The sequence below is a fragment of the Orcinus orca genome, chromosome 2 (assembly GCF_937001465.1).
Source record: "Orcinus orca chromosome 2, mOrcOrc1.1, whole genome shotgun sequence".
Taxonomy (NCBI): domain Eukaryota; kingdom Metazoa; phylum Chordata; class Mammalia; order Artiodactyla; family Delphinidae; genus Orcinus; species Orcinus orca.
In genome coordinates this window covers 63,639,834-63,655,616 of record NC_064560.1, presented here as the reverse complement: position 1 = coordinate 63,655,616, position 15,783 = coordinate 63,639,834, and the positions used below count along the sequence as shown (strand labels likewise).

General features: G+C 42.6%; 1 protein-coding gene across 11 annotated transcripts in view; it reads right to left on the bottom strand.

Moving 5' to 3' along the window:
- Window positions 1-15,265, bottom strand: part of DET1 (DET1 partner of COP1 E3 ubiquitin ligase) — a 59,590-nt gene extending 44,325 nt beyond the window's left edge. For 2 of the 11 annotated variants that reach the window (XM_049707021.1, XM_049707020.1), the window contains exons 1-4: window positions 14,284-14,916; window positions 7,941-9,033; window positions 6,918-6,986; window positions 4,997-5,184 (exon numbers count right to left, since the gene is read on the bottom strand). In XM_049707021.1, coding sequence (XP_049562978.1) covers window positions 4,997-5,184; window positions 6,918-6,986; window positions 7,941-9,023 — 1,340 coding nt within the window. In that variant the 5' untranslated portion in view covers window positions 9,024-9,033; window positions 14,284-14,916. Of the gene's footprint in view, window positions 1-4,996; window positions 5,185-6,917; window positions 6,987-7,940; window positions 9,034-14,283; window positions 14,920-15,134 lie in introns of those variants that run through there. The other 9 variants (XM_049707022.1, XM_049707023.1, XM_049707025.1 and 6 more) reach the window with 8 other exon arrangements.
- Window positions 15,266-15,783: the final 518 nt, after the last annotated feature.

Here is a 15,783-nt window from a genome sequence, read left to right as displayed (position 1 = left end):
ACATCACTGAATGCAGAGTTGTCAAGAGATGAGCAGTAGCACATCACTATATAATATTTTTACCAGATAAAATAGATACAAATAACCTCAAGAGTATGACAGTAAAACAATTATGAATTAATAATTAGAAAATAATTTTTTTTTTTTTTTTTTTGCGGTACGCGGGCCTCTCACTGCTGTGGCCTCTCCCGTTGCGGAGCACAGGCTCCGGACGCACAGGCTCAGCAGCCATGGCTCACGGGTCTAGCCACTCCGCGGCATGTGGGATCCTCCCAGACCGGGGCATGAACCCGTATCCCCTGCATCAGCAGGCGGACTCTCAACCACTGTGCCACCAGGGAAGCCCCAAAATAATTAATTTTTAATAATGGCTGTGTTTAACAGCTTGCAGAAACTCCTGAAACTTTAACAGTTGGCTCTCACAAGCCAGAATGAGCCAGCTCCAGCACACCACTGGATGGTCCTTGCCAATCTGGAAGAGAGAGAGAGAGAGAGAGAGAGAGTGTGTGTGTGTGTGTGTGTGTGTGTATGTGTGTATTCGCACATCTTGCAGGACCTCAGTTCTCCAACTAAGGATTGAACCTGGGCCACAGCAGTGAAAGCCTGGAATCCTAACCACTAGGCCACCAGGGAATGCCCATGGAAATGTATATTTTTCAGTACTAGAAAACTGTTTAGGGTCTTCCCTGGTGGCGCAGTGGTTAAGAATCTGCCTGCCAATGCAGGGGACATGGGTTCAATCCCTGGTCCCGGAAGATCCCACATGCCGTGGACCAACTAAGCCCATGCGCCACAGCTACTGAGCCTGCAAGCCACAATTACTGAGCCCACCCGACTGGAGCCTGTGCTCTGCAACAAGAGAAGCCACCGCAATGAGAAGCCCTCGCACCACAATGAAGAGTAGCCACCACTCGCTGCAACTAGAGAAAGCTCACACACAGCAGAGAAGACCCAACACAGCCAAAAATAAAAATATATAGATTAGCGGGCTTCCCTGGTGGCGCAGTGGTTGAGAGTCCACCTGCCGATGCAGGGGACACGGGTTCATGCCCTGGTCCGGGAAGATCCCACATGCTGCGGAGCGGCTGGGCCCGTGAGCCATGGCCACTGAGCCTGCGCGTCCGGAGCCTGTGCTCTGCAGCAGGAGAGGCCGCGGCAGTGAGAGGCCCACGTATGGCCAAAAAATATAGATAGATAGATAGATAGATAGATAGATAGATAGATAGATAGATAGATTGATTGATTTAAAAAAAAGGAAAAAGAAAACTGTTTACATTATTTCCTCCCCTTCATTTTTCTACTGCTCCTTCTGAAATTAGCCAGATATTGGACCTCCTGAGAAAATCCTCTAAATTTTTATCACCTCTCTCCCATTTTCCTACTCATCTTTGTATTCTACTTTCTTGGAGAGTTCCTAAACTATATCTAACAAAGTTTAAATTTCTAAAGCATCTCACTTAGCATTACTGTTCTAGGAATGTTCCTGTTTTTATAGTTTAAATTATTTCAGTGACTACCATGTTGTTTCTTTATTTTTTATACTGTTTGTTTTATTTGGTCTCTATCTTTTAAGATAAAGGCTTTAAGTGACTCATGATCCCTGATGTCCATTTTTTTTCTTAAACATTTATTCTAACCTAAAATAGAATCCATTTTCATTTATTTTTACCAAAAGTTTATTGAAAACTGTAAAATTGAGCATTCAAATCCATGTGTTCACAAGAAATAAAAAATAATTTTGAAAAAGAAAAAAATAATAATAATAATTTTGATTTATATGTACACTATATTTTCAATGCAGCAAAGTATGATAAGATGATTAATAAAATGTTATTAGGACACAATTCTCTGGGGGAGATAGAACAGACATATGAATTTGAAAAGAAAAAGAAATATAAAATTTCAAACAGTACAGGAATAACTTGCTCTGTATGTTTTTTTTCTTCTTTTGGCCGCGCCATGCGGCATGCGGGATCTTAGTTCCCTGACCAGAGATCTAACCCCCGCCCTTTGCAGTGGGAGCACAGAGTCTTAACCACTGGACCACCAGGGAAGTCTATACTTGTTCTGTACTTTTTATGTGAAATAGAATACTAAATTACTATGGTATTAGATTCCCTTGGATATATTTAAAATGGCATATAACATTGGCTACCTTCAACTTAGCCAATGTTATATGCCAATTATATCTTGTAATGCTTTTTTAAAAAATGTCAATGTTTAATACATTGAAAATTGCATCCTTTGCAACTATTTAAATTTAACAGTAAAAAGTTTAAAGATTAACTTAATAATTGATGCATGAGGGTATCTATGGTTTTTCAAAATCTTTGCTGGTATGAAGCAAAATTTTGAAGATAACAAAGCTAGAATGCCACCTTTCTCTTTAACCTTTTGTTTTCTCTTCCAGAGCTTCCTACAATTTCACTTAATTATAGGTACATTGTGAAATAAATTTTCAGAAAACATAGCTTCCTCTAATTCCTGATGACATTATTCATTCAACAAATATCTAACATGCTCCTCCCACATGAAAGACACCGGCCTAGGTGCTGTGGATATGGCAGTGTATATAACAGACAAAAATCCCTGCCCTCATGGAGCTTACCTTCTAGTGACTTCTTTGATGTTTTAACTGAGTGTACCCAGTTTTTGTTACTAGTCGATAATAATCTGCTTAATTTTAAAGTTAATTTTAAAAGACAACAATTCATTTCAAAATGAAAAAAGCAAGATCTGATCCATGTTCTGCTCCCAAAAATCCTTCTATACTGAATAGAGATGCTAGTAAGGCAGAAAATTTGTGTGAACCAGAGAAAAAAAGGCATGTTTAGTTGTCTGAAAATCAATATCCACCTATTTTTAATCAATTACTGTCATTCTGTATAAATACAATGCCACTGAATTAGGTGTCTGCTTTGCTTGTTTTTCCCAGTGGCAGTAACGCTTATTCTGATTCATCCACTCACTCTGGTCTGATCTATATTGGAACCTAAAGCAGATATTCTCCATAACTGGCTAAGGTTGGGGAAGCAATTTAGGTATGTGGAATGTGACCAGGCACTGACTGACTAGAGTAGAATTGAGTCCTTGGTCCAAAATAACTAGTCATTTCACAATAACGTATTCAGATAATTATGAGCAGCTCTGGTTCATAACAGGTGGGTATCAATTTAGGGTGACCTAGGTGTTTTAAGAGGGGCCTCCAAGTGTCTCTTCTTCGGGTTGGTCAGTTTCCCTGAGGAATTTATCTCTAATCTCCTGCCTGGGGAGTATAAGCTTGGATGCCATAACTGATAAGAGGGATAGGAGTCTTCCCCAACAGTATGACAATTTTCACTTAATTCTTGTTTTAAGCATGACATGTCTCATCCCTACTCTCAGCCATGCCTCATGAACATGAAACCAGAGCCTGCACGGTGCAATTTCTCCAGAGAATAAACCTCTAGCCTTTTGATGAGGTGGGGAAGAGACAGTCATTTGGCAGTGTAGGCTTAAAGAAAGGAGCTAGAGCATCTGATTGCTCCTTTTAAGAATGTCATCCAGGGACCTCCCTGGTGGTCCAGTGGGTTAGGACTCAGAGCTTCCACTGCAGGGGACACGGGTTTGATCCCTGGTTGGGGAACTAAGATCCCACAATCCACGTGGCATGGCCGGAAAAAAAAAAAGTCATCCAATCCTCCAGAGGTATGTAGGGCCTCCGATTTCTTGAACTTTTCCAGAGCTCTCTGGTGCAGGGCAACTTATTTCTTGATGGATAAACTCTGTTTTTTTTTTTTTTTTTTAATTTTGGCTGCTCTGGGTCTTAGTTGCAGCATGCGGGATTGTTTAGGTACAGCAATGTACTCTTAGTTGTGGTATGAGGGCTTCCTAGTTGTGGCACACAGGCTTCTTAGTTGTGTCACACGAACTCTTAGTTGTGGCATGTATGCAAGATCTAGTTCCCCGACCAGGGATCGAACCTAGGCCCCCTGCATTGGGAGGATGGAGTCTTACCCACTGGACCACCAGGGAAGTCCCTAAGCTCTACAGTCTTTAAGTTTTTGTCCTCTGAGATATGTCAAGTTAGTTATCACTCATCCATTGGCTCTTCAGCTTCTAAAACTCTCTTGATATCTCCCCCCCATTCTCTTTGTTCTTGTAGCTTTATACCTCTTCTTTTTTTTTTAAGATTTATTTATTATTTATTTATTTATTTTATTTACTTTTGGCTGTGTCGGGTCTTAGCTGCAGCATATGGGATCTTCGCTGAGGCGTGCAGGATCTTTAGTTGCAGCGCGCAGGCTTCTCTCTAGTTGTGGCATGCGGGTTTTCTCTTCTCTAGTTGTGCAGCGCAGGCTCCAGGGAACATAGACTCTGTACTTGTGACGCATGGGTTCCAGAGCGCGTGGGCTCTGTAGTTTTGCAGCACGCGGGCTCTAGTTGAGGCGCGTGAGCTCAGTAGTTGTGGCACATGGGCTTAGCTGCCCTGTGGCATGTGGGATCTTAGTTCCTCGACCAGGGATGGACCCTGCGTCCCCTGCATTGCAAGGCGGATTCTTTACCACTGAACCACCGGGGAAGTCCCTCTTCTTCCTTTATTGTCATTTTAGTGGGGTTTGGGGATGGAACAGAGATAAATGCACGTGTTCAACACACATGTTTAACCAAAAGTTATAAAATTATGTCCTCAGTCATTCATTCAAAAAATATTTAAGTGCTTGACAGTGCACCACTGAAGATATAGCAATGAACTAAACAAAGACAGGGTCTCTATCTTTCTGCAGCTAACATACAGTCTAGGAGGAATCATGGACAACACACAAGTAATTCCTCAGGTGCTAAGAAAGAGAAAAGAGAAGTTTAGGATGACACAATGGGTTATGACAGGCAGACTGACCCAAGCCTAGGTGGGCAGAAAGAATATGAGGTTTCCTGAAGTAAATGACTGTTGGCTTCACACCAACAAATTTTCTGAAGAAAAATTAAGCTTGTTAAGCCTAGTGGAACAGCTTACCGGCGCTGGATCTGCCGTGCAAAATTGTTGCTGGAAGCTGAGCAGGGAAACTGGACTTCACTATGCAGGGTAGCGTTACGGAAGAGATCACAGAAGTTCTCAAACAGCTCCAAAAGCTCATCTGATGTATTCTCAAACACAGCGATCACCTCTGTTGTCACCATATTGTACACCACAAAGAAAGATGCCTGCGGAAGAACAGATAGACCTAAGGAATAGCTGAGTATAATGCCTTGCCTAGCAAATATCTTTTTGGTTGAAAATCAAGCTGCCCAAGTAAAACAGGCAAACACCTCCACTCCGGCACTATGGTGGAAACATGGTGCCAAGAGGTCCTGGAAAAGGAGGAAGCCTCAGTGGACTTGATCAATCAAGGGGCTCAGTGTTGCCTGATTTCCCACTGTATCTGCTGGAATTACTGAGTTGTTCAGCATATATGTATAAGAAGGTTTTCAATCTTTCATTTCAAGCTGTGTGAAAATTTAATATTTTGCCTTCCAAGTGTTATTCCCTACTTACTCCCCAACCCACTTTTTTAAAATGCCAGATTTAATTTTCCTTCCTGCTGCGAAAGTGATTTGTAGCCAGGAGCTGCCTGTTGGCAAATTATTTTCTCTTGTATACGTACAGTTGAAAGTTCAATTTAGGGGCATTTCTTTTTCTCTCTTAATATTTCTAACATGCAGAAAGACATCTTAAGTACACTGTGTCCACCTAGGCAAGTTGTAACCAAGCAGGGGACTGCTGCTGAACACATGAAAAATCAGAAAAGCATTTTCCATTTCTTTCTTCATAAATGTTCTTTCAGCCAAGAGCATTTGTAACAAACATTTGAGATTCGTAACAATTAATTTCAGAGGGGGAACTTGAAAACCATTCAAATGCCATAGGTGGCAGAGTTACTGCTTTCTCTGAATAAGCCCCTGGGTGACTGGCCCTCTTCTTTAAACCTCCAGTGCTCTGCTCAGCCTAACAAGGAAGTGCCAGGTACCTCTAGTTTTTATCACAGTGAATGTGGCAGTGTGAGTCAATCTGCAAGCTTCCAACAGGACTCTAGAAGTTTTCAGAACACTAGGATTAGTATTCCGCCTCTTATGATTGAATTTAAATCTCCATTACCAATTTCTGGAGACATCTGGCCCACCTGTTTTAATAGTAATTAGTCCCTCCCAAAGCTTATATTACATGACTTTTGCGGTCACCTGGAAATTAAATTTGGCTGTAAATTAAAGAGGCTGGAGAGTAACCTGAGAATAATACCCATAATATTAGCAAGGCTTTGTGTTTAGGTGTACTTTTTACTTATTAACCTTATTGGAACCTATCAAATTAAACTGGGAAAGGAGGAGGGAGGACAACAAGGGCAGAGAGATTGGGTTTAAAGTTACAAATTCTGTAAGCAAAGCATAGAGCCCTTGTAATGTTTCTGGCTACAACCTACTGTAGCTACCGGATATAAGTAGGTCATGTTTTAGCAAAGGAAAAAAGGATAATCTCAAATGCAGCAGTCACACAACATATTCCCTCCAAAATAAAAAGGTAATTATAGCTCAAACCTAAATACATGTCCTTTCTATAAGCCTGGACAACGCTTTGATCATATTAGGGCTTCACCAGGATCCATCATAATTATGTGAATATAGAATTACACAAACATTTACTAGCCTTCCCACCAGGCCAGACTGGGAAATACAGGACAGGAGGGTACAGAAGTCAAGGGCTTCACGGACAACCTCCCATGACTCATAACATGAACTAGATGGGCTCACCCATGATGGCTCAATGGGTGACTTCATCATTAATAGAGAAGAAAAAGAATTCAGAAAAAAAATGATCTCTAACCATTTTACTCACCACCCCCCCTTATTTTTTAGAATATACAAGGTATGATTCAGAAGAAAAATAATAGAAAACATTTTACCATGGATGGCTGGTACGGTCTTAGGAGACAATTCTTTATACAGTCTCTAACTGTTACAGGCAGAATCAGCTGCAAGTCAATGAGAGAAACCAGACTCAGCTGACTTCGTGGTTTACTGGTTTGTTCTGTTCTAAATTTCCAAACTAGTATCTAAGGAGACACTCTGGAAATAGGAGAATGGGGGGACAAACGTACAGAAAAGTAGGTCTCTCACTTGGTCAACACTAAAGTAAGGAGCTTCTCAAAGGGAAATGCCCAAATTACCCTGAATTTCAATATGGTATTTCAACCCCAAAGTCTTAGAGGTTTCCATGCTCTTAACACCACGTTATTCCTATTTGTGAAATGCCTCTCTCCCCTACCAACATCTTTCACCCAAACTGAAAAACCCTCAGAACCTGCAGTCTTGATGATTCACTTGGTAGATCAAAACTTTTGGCTTCCTTTTGATCTTTTCACTGCTCCACAACCTATGTTCCAGCACACGGGCAAGGTCAGAGTACAGTCATAACGCTTAATTCCATCAAATGAACTTACCTGTTACAATCTAAAGATTTGGTGAGGAAGTATACTGACATCATTTAAGTAGGAAAGAAAGACTAGATTTTTAGAAGATTTTCTTTTTCGTATGGTGGGTTCATTCTCATTGCCAGAACTAAGCAGACCAATAAGCACAATCTTAAACAAAATCAAGGCAGGAGTCAAACCTTGACCCTGTAGCATATGGGCTTCCATTTCAAGGGTACTGAAAATGCTCTGCAGAAGAATTAGGGTAATAATCACAGAGTTGACTACCTACATGTCAATGGCTTACGATATAGCTTCCATTTGTCCAAATGAGAAAAATCATTTTGAGAAATGATTAGAAAAGTCGAGCTGTTTTAAGTATGAGCCCGAAGATAGCAAAAATTCAAGATTACATAAAATGTGTTATTTCTGAGAGACTGGCTATAGGCAAAGAGAGAAACCTTCCCATTGTGCCAAGGAGACTGGAGGGGTAAAGGGCAGGAGAGCACCTTGTACCTGTGATGGATCTGTGACCCGCAGGGTTACGACATCCTCACTAGTATACTTGATAAACAGATGGTTTTCATCCAGAAGCTGCATTTTCCACATGCGCAGCTGCCGCAGTTGGTCAAAATACTGGAAGAAGCGCCTCTTGGCCATTGCACTACCATCCTGCTCTGCCCGGCGCCAAAGGTACACGAGCAGCCGGTGTTTCAGGGAGTTGATGAAGGGATCCCTGAAAGGATTGGCCATGCCTGTCTGACTGTCCCGCTGCACCTCAGGAAAAACAGCTGACACAGTGAGCAGGTCATCCTCATAGCAGAAGCGGCCAATGGTCCTCACATCAATGAAAGTGCCTTCAGGAGTCACCTGGAAGACATGGATGGTCTGCTGCTGCACTGACAAGATGGCCAGGATGTTCTTATACAAGTACAACCCTTGGTTGTGTGACAGGACGACTTTGTCACACTTGAAGGTACGTGTATCACATAAGCGGCCAGTATGAAGGTCAATGATATGGAGGGAGTAGTCCTCCAGGGGGGACCGGGGGTTGGGGGTCACGGACTCACTGTTCCGATATACCTCATAAAAAGGAGGGTGAGGCTCGTCTGGGAGATAGGCAGCTGAGCCCACGATGACACAGCGGCAGTCATCAGTGAAGAGGCTGCACTCCCGGTTCAGGTGCTCGCCATTGGCTGCCACATTGGTAATGTGCAGCAGGACGAAAAAGCGTTCGAAGAGCCGGCCACGGATGTTGACTGACCGCTGGTCATTGCCATTGGACAGGATTTCCCCCTCATAGCCCTGCAGTAGGTCCTCAGCTGCCTGGCAGCCCTGGTACTCATAGATTTCGAGAGATGTCTGGTCTGAAGAGAAAGCAATGAAGTAGCGTCCATCAGGTGAGAATTTACGCAAGAAACAAGGGGGCTTTTCAACATTGACGACCGTGAAGTTGGGGAAGACATTCTGGTGGAACACTCGGACCTGGTGCCAGTGGGTGCCTGCCTTGCCTGAACTGATCCGCCGGCGTTCCAGGCGGTGAATGACATTTTGGTTTTGGATTCTTCGAGGTTTGATGGTGGAAACATGATGATCCATTATCACATCTCTGCAGGGAGAAGTAAAGAAGTAGTCAAGAAAATAAAACAAAATTTACCAAAACACAAACACACTTGATCTTTGAATAACGCAAGGGTTAGGCACACCAATCCCCTGAAGCTGAATATCCAAGTATAACTTATAGTCAGCTCAGTATACATTGTTCCTTCCTATCCATGGTTCCTCCACATCCACGTATTCAACCAACCGGGGATGTCTAGTACTGCAGTATTCACTGATGAAAAAAATCCATGTGTAAGTGGACCTGCACAATTCAAATCTACGTTGTTCAAGGGCCAACTGTGTATATACAAGTCAAATAGATTTCCTTCCATATATCCTGGACCTAGGAGCTCCCAAGATGACAGTGATCAGCATTCCTTCTTCCCAAGTTATAGTTAGAAAGTGGTCAGGACATTTTTGAGTCTAGAAACAGGTTTGAGGGAAGGAACTAATTCCCTAGGAATACCTTCAAAGCATGCTTAGCTGTTGGGAATGTTCAACAGAACAAACCTTAGAACTACATCAAATTTGTTCAGTGTAAACACCACATTCAATGTACATTCATTTAAAAAATATATTTATTGGGCTGTTAAGATGTCCATCCTACCCAAAGCAATCTACAAACTCAATGCAAAATCCCAATCAAAATCCCAAAATCATTTCTGGCAAAAATAGAAAAATTCATCCTAAAAATTACATGTAATCTCAAGGGACTGTGAAGAGTCAAAACAATTTTGTAAAAGAACAAAGTTAGAAGACTCAGACTCCCTGATTTCAAAAACTGTTACAAAGCCACAGTAATCAAAAAAGTGTGGTACTAGCATAAGGCAGAAAAATATACCCAATGAACAGAATTAAGAGCTGAGAAATAAACCCTCACATATATAAACCTGAGATCAGAAGTTCAGAGAACCCCAAACATGATAAACCCAAAGAAATCCATGCCCAGGGACTTCCCTGGTGGCACAGTGGTTAAGAACCCACCTGCGAATGCGGGGGACACGGGTTCAATCCCTGGTCCAGGAAGACCCCACATGCCACGGAGCAACTAAGCCCGTGCGCCACAGCTACTGAGCCTGCACTCTAGAGCCCGCGAGCTACAACTACTGAAGCCCACGCACCTAGAGCCCGTACTCCGCAACAAGAGAAGCCACCACAATGAGAAGCTCGTGCACCGCAATGATGAGTAGCCCCCGCTCGCCGCAACTAGTGAAAGCCCATGCACAGCAATGAAGACCCAACGCAGCCAAAAATAAATAATAAATAATTTATTTAAAATAAAAAGAAATAAAGAAAGAAAGAAATCCATGCCCAGGCATACCACAGTCAAATTGTGAAAAACTAAAACACAAAGTAAAAATCTTGAAAGCAACCACGTAAATGACACATTACCTATAAGGGAACAACAATTCATTTATCTGTGGATGTCTCATGAGAAACTATGGAGACCAAAAAGAAGCAAAGCAACATTTTTAAAGTGCTGAAACAGCTGTCTGTTTCATCATTCAAATCTCAGCCAAAATAGCAACTCTTGAGTTTTTGCCTGACTACCTTACCTAAAGTCATGACTTTTTCCATCCATATCAACCTACTGTTTTATTTTCTTCAGCCCTTATCACCTTCTGAAACCATTTGTTTACCTTTTTAGCATCTTTGTCCCCCATACAGGACAGCAGGGGCCTTACCTAATTCCTTGCTGAATCTCCAGCACCTCGGACAGTGCCTGAGGCACAGTAAATGCTAACAAATATGTTAAATGAATGAATGGAACATTTGACAAAGGTCTTAAAGGATAAAGAACTCACTAGGCAAAATAAAGGAGGAACATTTCAGAAAGAAGGTAGCTTAAAAAATATACTTAAAAAGAGTGTAGCATGGCACATTTGGGAAACACAATACCAAGTGGTTAGAACACAGGAAACACAGAGTGATAAGAGAAGCCTAGAAAAGCAGATTGCAGACAGACTGGAAAATCCTTTGTATGCCACGTCATGCAAGTTATTACAGGTTTTAAGCAGAGGAGTGACTCTATCCAATCTATACTTTAGAAATAAAAACATACAGACAATGGGGAATTTGTTTATATTCTGTCTCCTAAAAGAGATCTGAAATGCCTTATATAAGTATATATACTACCTAGTCAAGTTAAAAATGTGCATACCTTATGATTGAGCAAATCAGGTTTCTCAAACTGCTAGTCACAACTCACTGATGGAGGCTTGAAATCAATCTAGTGCATATACTAATTGACATTTCAAAAAATGGAATAAAACAGAAAATACCAAACTGTATCACATATTTTCAATACATATGTGAGTTACATGCACTGGGTGAGGATATAAAATATATTTCCTACTGATCTAGACTAGACCAAAAGACTGCAAACAACTAGCCTCAGACCAGTCTAGGCTGCCTGCCTACTTTTATAAATAAAGTTTTATTGGAACACAGTCATACGCACTCATTTACATCTTGCCTATGGCTGCTTTTGCCCTACAAAGGCACAGTTCATTTATTAACACCAAAGACCACACAGCTCACAAGCCTGAAATATTAACTACCTGGTCTTTTGCAGAAAAAGTCTGTCAACCCCTGATCTTGAGCACTGGTTCCCAAATGGGGCAATTTTGTAATATATGAAGATATTTTTGGTTGTCATAACTTGGGAGGGAGGAAGGGGTGCTTGGGGTGTCCATCAAACAGAAGACAGGGATGATGCCAAACATCCTACAGTAAACAGGACAGTCCCTCACATCCAGCCCAAAATGTCAATAGTGCTAAGGTGGAGAAATCCTGATGTAGAGAAGTGTCTGCACATACGTAACAGGAGACATATACAAGGATGTCTGTAGCAGGACTGTTAGCAACAGCAAAAACTGACAACACTCCAAATGTCCATCAACAGTAGACTAGATAAATTCATTCATGCATATTCATACAGCGGAATCTTTTTTCTTTTTTTTAATGTTTTTGTTTGTTTGTTTTTTGGCCACGCCACGTGGCTTGCAGGATCTTAGTTCCCGGACCAGCGATAGAACCCAGGGATCGAACCCAGGCCCCAGCAGTGAAAGCGCTGAGTCCTAACCACTAGACTGCCAGGCAATTCCCCAAGCAGTGTAACCTTATGAAGTAATGAATTAATGTACTACAGTTATATATAACAACAAAGATGAATCTCAGACACAGTGTTGAATGAAGAAAGCAAGCTACAGAATACATACAATGTGATTTCCTTTATATAAGCTTCAAACAATTTCCACTTTAAGAATACAAATATATGTGGTATACAATTACAAAAAGCAAAGGAATCATAAACATAAAATTCAAAATAGTGGTTACCTCTGAGGAAGTAAGAAATGGGATGGGAGTTAGGGACACATTGGCACTTTTAAGTGTATATTTTTTTCCTTCAATCAGCATTCATTGTACTGTTATTCTTTTAAAATTACATATGTTTTTTAAGTAATATTTGTGCTTACTCAGAATTTTTTTTTAATTAGAAAATAATCATTGTGAAGGGAAAACAAAGGTAGGACAATAAAATGAAGTCTGAAGTACACAAAAATTCATGCCATCAGGATCTGCAGAACAGACAAGCTTCTAATTTGGCTCTGACTTTCTCAGCAGACAAGGCAGAGGAAAATACAGTCAGTTATAGAACTTGCACTGCCAAGAAGATAAAAACTTAATAGCTGCTTGGAAGAAGCACAGCAATACCCATCACTGGATTTTAAAAGAAATCTCTCTCATGAGTTTTCTCAAAGGACCTTGGCATGATACAGTGAGCAATATCCTCCACTTCTGAACAATAAACACAATGCTGAGTTTCACACGGCTACTCCTTTTAACAGTGACATAGTTGATGTGCCCATTTTGATACAGTCCAAAAAACATACTGGTAAGGTTTAAGCATTTTAAAATACCAAGTACTGTACAAAACTGCCTCCCTCAATCCCTGCCCAGGACACCTCTGACACTAGCACCCTGCGAAACTAAGATGCGGGCTGGAGTCAGAGAGGGAGACCAGAAGGGGATGCGATAGGCAGGTAAGGCCCATGAATGGAAGAAGGAGTAGGCATCAGACAACATCTAGCAGACTAACCACATATAACTGAATCAGATAAAGTAAACTAGCTGTTCGACTTAGAGCCATTGATCATTTTAAGCAAAGCAGATGCTTAATTCTAAAAAGAATCTGTATATATTTTGAACAGTCCCATCTTAAATTCTCCAATTTGTCTTTTTAAGGGAAAAGCCACCAGTACTGTGGTGGAGGGAGTAGAGGGGTGGGGTGGGTAGAGGTGAAGGCCTGCTGGCTTCAGCTCCAAATTGGACAGAAAATCCACACTTAATTTCCTAACCCTTCTCTCAGTGTGCTCTCTCTCCCTCTCCATATTTTACATCACACAATTATGGTTTTTAGAGAGATGGTGGAATTCTTAGTCTTTTTCAACTTGTTATTCCAATTATAAAATACATGCTCATAAACTCAAACCATACAGAAAAAGTACATCATGAAAGTCCCTTCTAGTCAGAGTGGGAGTTATGAAAAACATTAGAGTAACTTACATTTTTCCCAGAAGCCCTCTACCCGTTTCCCTAGTCCAGTAAATGGCATGGCCATTCACCTGCTAAAAGGAACCAGAAAGCTGAGAGTCTCCCTTGATACCTCTTTCCCTCAGCCCCCATACCTGATCAGTCACCAAACTCTGGAGATTTTACCCCCTAAACAGTCCTCTAATGCTCCACCTTCTTCTATCATGACCTGCCAGTACCCTTACCCAAAATTTTATAACTTCATGTCTACGTTATTGCAACCGCTTCTAAGTGGTCTCCCTAAATCCACTCCTATCCACTTCCAATCCACTTACCAGAGCAATCTTTTCAAAATGCTTTTTTGATCACGTCCTTTCCCCTACAGATTAAAACAAATATCTTTCCATTGCTCTTAATGATACGGATCAAAATCCTTGCCGTGCCAACCAGATGCCTCAAAGGCTCAGTGCTGCCTCTCCAGCCTCATCTTTTCCCATTTCACTCTAATCATTTCTTCAACAAGTGGCCTACCTCCTGCCTCTGAACCTTGGCACATGCTCTTCACCTCAATCTAAAAAAAGCTCTTCTCTTCACTTTGCCGAGTTAACTCCTGTTTCAGGTTATCAGCCTAATCATCACTTCCTGAGAGAAGTCCTCCTTAACCTTTCCCACCAGATAAAGCACCAATACACCAGCCATACCTCTCCTTCTTAGCACTTACCACGCTTGCAACTTCATCTCTGCATTTTACTTATGTCTGTGGCACTAGATGGTGAACTCCTGACCGGTACACAAACATTATATCCTGTATGCCCATCACAGCATTTGACCCATCGAAAGCCTCCTTTCCTGAACGTTCTTTACCAACTCAAATATCCACAGGTGCTGTTCGCTCTGCCCAGCATATATTTCCTCTGGCCCTTGCCATACTTCTCAAGCCGCAGCTCAAGTGTCCTCTCGTTCAGGAAGTCTGCTCTGACACCCTTGCCGAAAGAGATCTTTGCTGCTTTACCATTACTTTTTCTGTTCTTTTCCATAGCCATTGCCACAATTTGAATTTGTACTTTCAGCAGCATGGTTAGGTGTTTAATGTTCGACTCCCCTGTAAACTATCCTCTCCAGGCAGGACGTAACCATGGCTACTTCAGTCACCTTAGTTTTCAGAGAGCCTAGCACTAGGGCTGCCTCACTGCATGCGTTCGTACGTTATCTATGGAACGAAAGAAAAAAGCCTGACTGAACTGGGCCACTAACTCGTGCGGTACTAAGCAAGACCTTCCTCCCTGCTAGGTCTGTTTCCCCGGGCAGGCAGGTGCACGTAACCCTCAATTCCTTCTGACGGCTTCCTAAACGGGAAGGGGATACCCAGGGGCGGGCACACACGCCCAAGGCGCCCCCGGAAAGAAAAGCCCGGGGCGGGGCCTCAATGGGAAGAGAATTCTGAGGGAAGGCGGGGGCCGCAGGGCCTCGGCGTCAGGCGGGAAGGGGGCAGCCCCATGGCGGTAACTCGAAGAGGCCTCGGGGAGGGCCTGACGGGTTTGGAGGCTGAAACAAGGAAGGAGAAGTCCTCACCTGTCCGGTCCGGGCTCAAAGGGCCGGGGCGAGGGGCTCCCCGGCCTGCTTGGCGCGCGCCTCACCCAGCCCCGCCCCCGCCATGCTGTGGAATCAGATGCCCGCAGCTGCCGGCTCCCGCTTACGCTAGCCACCGGAAGTGCGGTGCAGCGAGAAGGAAAGTGGAGAGAGCGCGGCACCCGGCCGGCCGGCCCTGAGAGACGGTATAGCGCACCCTGCTGCCCGGAGGGGGATCGAAGCCCTAGAGGCCCAGGGGCTGCGAAGGAAAAATTGAACCAGGAGCCGTAACCTCGGCACCTGAGTGATCTCCTATGGCAGTGTCTCTGCAACCGCTGGACACACTTGCAAAAACATGAATAAAAATTAATTTTTCACCTCTTGATTAAATGCACCATTTCATCAGCTGAGAAACTATCCGTTTTCTGTTATCTCCTCCTAGACAGTGAGCTCTTTAAAGACCGAGGCTGTACTGATCTCTGAACGCTGTGCCTAATACATTTACTAGCACACAGTGGACTACAGTAAAAGCTTATTGCATTAAATTAATGCTATAACCTTTACTTGACTTTTACTTACATTGTCTCTTACAACCTGGTTCCTCCCCCGAAGCCTCTGCTTTGTCCTATTTCTGGACATCCTGCCCCCAAAT